The 4,548-nt window shown below is 64.2% G+C and overlaps 1 protein-coding gene across 1 annotated transcript; it reads left to right on the forward strand.

Moving 5' to 3' along the window:
• Positions 1 to 1,043: 1,043 nt before the first annotated feature.
• Positions 1,044 to 4,121, forward strand: WNT1 (Wnt family member 1). Its single transcript, XM_036867330.1, has 4 exons — positions 1,044 to 1,177; positions 1,908 to 2,161; positions 2,848 to 3,113; positions 3,599 to 4,121. Exons 1-4 carry the CDS (start codon positions 1,074 to 1,076, stop codon positions 4,085 to 4,087), a joined length of 1,113 nt encoding a protein of 370 aa, XP_036723225.1. The 5' UTR covers positions 1,044 to 1,073; the 3' UTR covers positions 4,088 to 4,121.
• The last annotated feature ends 427 nt before the right edge of the window (positions 4,122 to 4,548 follow it).

A 4,548-nucleotide genomic window follows, 5' to 3' on the forward strand; every position in this document is an offset into this window, starting at 1 on the left:
GGTGACAAGACGACTAGATGACCCTTTCTGACCTGAGCTAAGTTCCAAGATTCCTGGGAAAGGCTCCTAACATCCCTCTTCAGAACATGGATTTTCTGTGCACGAGGACACCCGGGAGTGTGCGCTCTCAGAACACACTCACGCATATTCTCACCCTCAGTCTCATTTGCACTGTCCCACTTAGCGCGCGCACACACACAGCCACTTGTGCACTCCTTCCAGCCCACCCCACAAGCACAGACTGCCGCTGCCTCAGGCCCCTCTCCATGGTGGGGCTCTGTGTGGTCAGCGCATCCCCCAACCCACCCCTGGGATTTCCCTGACCACAGTCCCAGCCCCACCCCAGTCTCCCCCTTTTCCTTCCCTGTCCAGCCGTCGGGGGTTCCTGGGAGAGGAGGTGTCTCCCCAGAGCCGCTGCCCAGAACCACAGCTTTCCTTCTTCCACTCAGGATGGGGGAGAGAGGAGACGCCGGCGGGGACCGGGGTGACGTCGAGGGGACAGCCCCACAGCGGGCAGCGAAGCGGTTGAGCTCCTGGCAGTTTGTCCCTGCAGCACACTGGTCGCCGCGCCCCCTGGCGGACGCTGGTCCCCGACGGGCTCCGGACGCGGAGAGGAGTGAGGCGGGCGCGCGTGGGAGGGCGTCCCAAGGGGAGGGGTCGGCGGCCAGTGCAGGTCCGGAGGCGGGAGCCAGCGGGTAGGGGGCGGGGGTGAGCCCCGACGGCCAGCCCGTCAGCTCTCGGCTCAGACGGGCGGGAGCCACGGCCCCGCTCGCTGCCCATTGTCTGCGCCCCTGACCGGTGTGCCCTGGTGCCACAGTGCGGTCCGGCGGGGCAGCCTCCTATCGTCACTTCAGCCAGCGCCGCAACTATAAGAGGCGGTGCCGCCCGCCGTGGCTGCCTCAGCCCACCAGCTGGGACCGCGAGCCATGCAGCCCGTCGCCCGCCCCCGGGGCTGTTAGAGCCAGACTGCGGACTCTCGCCACAGCCGCCACCGCCGCGTCCCGTCCCACCGCCGCGGGCAGCAGCCAAAGCCGCCCCAACTGCAGCACAGAGCGGGCAAGGCCGGGCAGGCCATGGGGCACTGGGCGCTGCTGCCTGGCTGGGTTTCCGCTACGCTGTTGCTGGCGCTGGCCGCTCTGCCTGCAGCCCTGGCCGCCAACAGCAGTGGCCGATGGTGGTAAGTGAGCTGGTGCGGGGTCGCCACTTGTCTCGGGGCACAGAGCCAGGGGCCAGCCCCATCCAGCTCCCACGCTCTGGGATCCGTCCGCAGACAGGCTCCCTCCAGCGCTCTGACTTCCCTTGGAGACACCGAGGGGCGCTCTGGGGCGGAGCTGCTCCAGCGTATCCAGCTCTGCTTAAGTGGGGTGAATGGTCCGCCCGGTGGCCCACGATACCCCAGCCAGGGAGCCCACTCCCATCTAGCACCGCCCTTCTTCCAAGAGCCCCAAACCGAGCCTCACGGCGGTAGTCACACCACAGGTTTCCCAGCCTCGGGAGAAAAAGGGCAGGCGTGCACTCAGAAGGAAGCCAAGTAGAGGGCGGAACTCCCAAGCATTTCACGCCTTGTGTGGGCATGGATGGCAGGTCAGGGTTTGCTCGCCAGGCTGCCCGGAAGCAGGCTCTGAGAGCCAAGGTGAATATCTAGTCTCCGGTTCTCCATGCCTCTGCTGTCCAGCTCCGGGCGCAGGGCCCCCGAGCAGCCCTAAGATTCCTGGGAACACAAAACTCTGGACGCCAAGTCCTTTCAAACTAGTGAGCCCAGGAGCGCGGAACTGTTACCTTACTATTGATCTCCCGCCGCTCTCGCCGGCAAATAGCTCCAGGAAGAGGACAGGGTGGGCATGACCTTTCTGGTTAGGGTGCAGGTCCCCTTCCAGAGCTTGAGCTCCTATCATGCGTCTCACCAGGGGCATCGTGAACGTAGCCTCCTCCACGAACCTGCTGACCGACTCCAAGAGTCTGCAACTGGTACTCGAGCCCAGTCTGCAGCTGCTGAGCCGCAAACAGCGGCGGCTGATCCGCCAGAACCCGGGGATCCTGCACAGTGTGAGTGGGGGACTGCAGAGCGCTGTGCGAGAGTGCAAGTGGCAGTTCCGGAACCGCCGCTGGAACTGTCCCACAGCTTCGGGGCCCCACCTCTTCGGCAAGATCGTCAACCGAGGTGGGTACCCAGGAAGATGAGGCTTCCTGGACCAGGGCAATGCACGGTCACCCTCAGGGCAGGGGCGGGCAAGTGCAGGGAAGATGTGCGGGGCGCCTGCAGGGTCACACGATCCACCCGCCAAGAGCTTCATGCCAGCCCTAGCTCTGGGCCAGACTCGTTCTACCAGGGGCTTTCAAGCCGTGCACCTCGGGAACGAAGCTAACCTTTCTGAGCCACTGCCCCAGAGAAAGGGAGTCTGAGTCGTGCACGCTGCCTGGCCACTGCTGTCCGTCAGCCCCTCTCAAAGCTGGTCTCTGCGGGCGTCTCTTACCTCCAGCCCAGCAAGTCTTGCATCGCTGACGAGGGCCGGGCCGAAAGTTTGGGCTGCGGAGAAGTCCTGGCGGTGCAGAATTCTTCCACTCCCCTCTTTTCGGCTTTTCCCTCTGGGGCTGCCCCACTTCCACCGAGAAGCCAAAATGCTCCCTGAGTCTCAGTAACGTGTGATTACAAGCGTGGACGTGGTTGCGTGCCCACGCACTTGCTTTCTCCGTGAGACCAGCTTCCCAACACAGCCGGTCGCCGGGCTTTCAGGAATCTAAGGAAGGATTTGGGGCGTGGGACTCAAGGGTCCCAAGCCCTCCACTGAAGGTGCCTGCTGCACCCCCGCGTGCCCCCTAGCTGATCCCCGCTCCCTTCCCCAACAGGCTGTCGGGAAACAGCATTTATCTTCGCCATCACCTCGGCCGGGGTCACCCATTCGGTGGCGCGCTCCTGCTCGGAGGGCTCCATCGAGTCCTGCACGTGCGACTACCGGCGGCGCGGTCCTGGGGGCCCCGACTGGCACTGGGGGGGCTGCAGCGACAACATCGACTTCGGCCGCCTCTTTGGCCGGGAGTTTGTGGACTCCGGGGAGAAGGGGCGGGACCTGCGCTTCCTCATGAACCTTCACAACAACGAGGCGGGCCGCACGGTGAGCGGGCTTGAGGGTAACCGCACCCGAAACAGAATGGCAGGGTTCTCGGAGTCCCTCGCAGAGGCTAACCTCGAACTTGGGAAGTAACGGTCGGTGATAAGGTCAGGGGTTAGGGTAAGGAGCCAGGCGAGGGCGTTCGGAGGGCGCGGAGGCTTGGAAGGAAGCCAGAGAATGAAAGAGATAGTGGCTGACAACGGAGACGTTGGAAGTCATGTAACCCATAGACTGTATTGCCTACAGCCACTCCACTGTACAGGTTCAAAAAACCAGGTTGAGAGGCAGAGACAGATTCGCCGGGTGGAGCAGAGTTGGGCTTAGTGTCCAAATCTCTGCAAGACATTTCGCGCCTCCCTTCCTCTGTGCGCGGCTAGGCCTGGGCCTTTGCTGAGGTTCCGGCGACGTCCGGGAGGGGGCGGTATCTGGGAAGGTGGCCCTGACTCTGACAGTGCCCTGGAACACCCTTTCTTCTCCGTTTCCCCCAGACCGTGTTCTCCGAGATGCGCCAGGAGTGCAAGTGCCACGGGATGTCCGGCTCGTGCACGGTGCGCACGTGCTGGATGCGGCTGCCCACGCTGCGCGCCGTGGGCGACGTGCTGCGGGACCGCTTCGACGGCGCCTCGCGCGTCCTGTACGGCAATCGCGGCAACAACCGTGCCTCGCGGGCGGAACTGCTGCGCCTCGAGCCCGAGGACCCCGCTCACAAGCCTCCCTCCCCCCACGATCTCGTCTACTTCGAGAAATCGCCCAACTTCTGCACATACAGCGGACGGCTGGGTACAGCGGGCACGGCAGGGCGCGCCTGCAACAGCTCGTCGCCCGCGCTGGACGGCTGCGAGCTGCTCTGCTGTGGCCGGGGCCACCGCACGCGCACGCAGCGCGTCACCGAGCGCTGCAACTGCACCTTCCACTGGTGCTGCCACGTCAGCTGCCGCAACTGCACGCACACTCGCGTACTGCACGAGTGCCTGTGAGGCGCTGCGCGGACTCATCCCTAGGAGCGTTCTCGGCAAGCCCACCCCCAAACAGATTCGCTGGCACCTAAGACCCAGATCCTCGCCCACCCAGCCCCTTCAGCCACACTCCGCGACTGCTACGTATCCGATCATTTCTCCCACCTCCTCCTACCTGGGGACTCCTGAAACCACTTGCCTGGGGCGGCATGAACCCTCTTGCCATCCTGACTGACCTGCCCCGGACCTACCTCCCTCCATCTCCGCAGGAGACCCCTTGTTGCACTGCCCCCTGCTTGGCCAGGAGGTGGGAGAAGGATTCGTCCCCTCCTCCATCAGGGTCAGCTCCTGACGTGTAGCTCTGTCTCCTCCACCGCGCCAGCAATCTGCCTGCCTCTCTCCCTCTCCTTTATCCTCCGTTTTTTCCAGGTCCCCACATGCCCTTCCCATTCTCCTGCCAAGGGTGCAGACCCTGAACACAC

This window comes from Balaenoptera musculus, chromosome 10 (assembly GCF_009873245.2).
Source record: "Balaenoptera musculus isolate JJ_BM4_2016_0621 chromosome 10, mBalMus1.pri.v3, whole genome shotgun sequence".
NCBI lineage: Eukaryota > Metazoa > Chordata > Mammalia > Artiodactyla > Balaenopteridae > Balaenoptera > Balaenoptera musculus.

Bases quoted from the DNA above. Each gene is read 5' to 3' on its own strand.
- WNT1 (XM_036867330.1), top strand. From the start codon at position 1,074: ATGGGGCACTGGGCGCTGCTGCCTGGCTGGGTTTCCGCTACGCTGTTG. The intron at 2,162-2,847 runs GTGGGTACCCAG...CTTCCCCAACAG, and splicing joins CGGCAAGATCGTCAACCGAG to GCTGTCGGGAAACAGCATTT. The intron at 3,114-3,598 runs GTGAGCGGGCTT...CGTTTCCCCCAG, and splicing joins ACAACGAGGCGGGCCGCACG to ACCGTGTTCTCCGAGATGCG.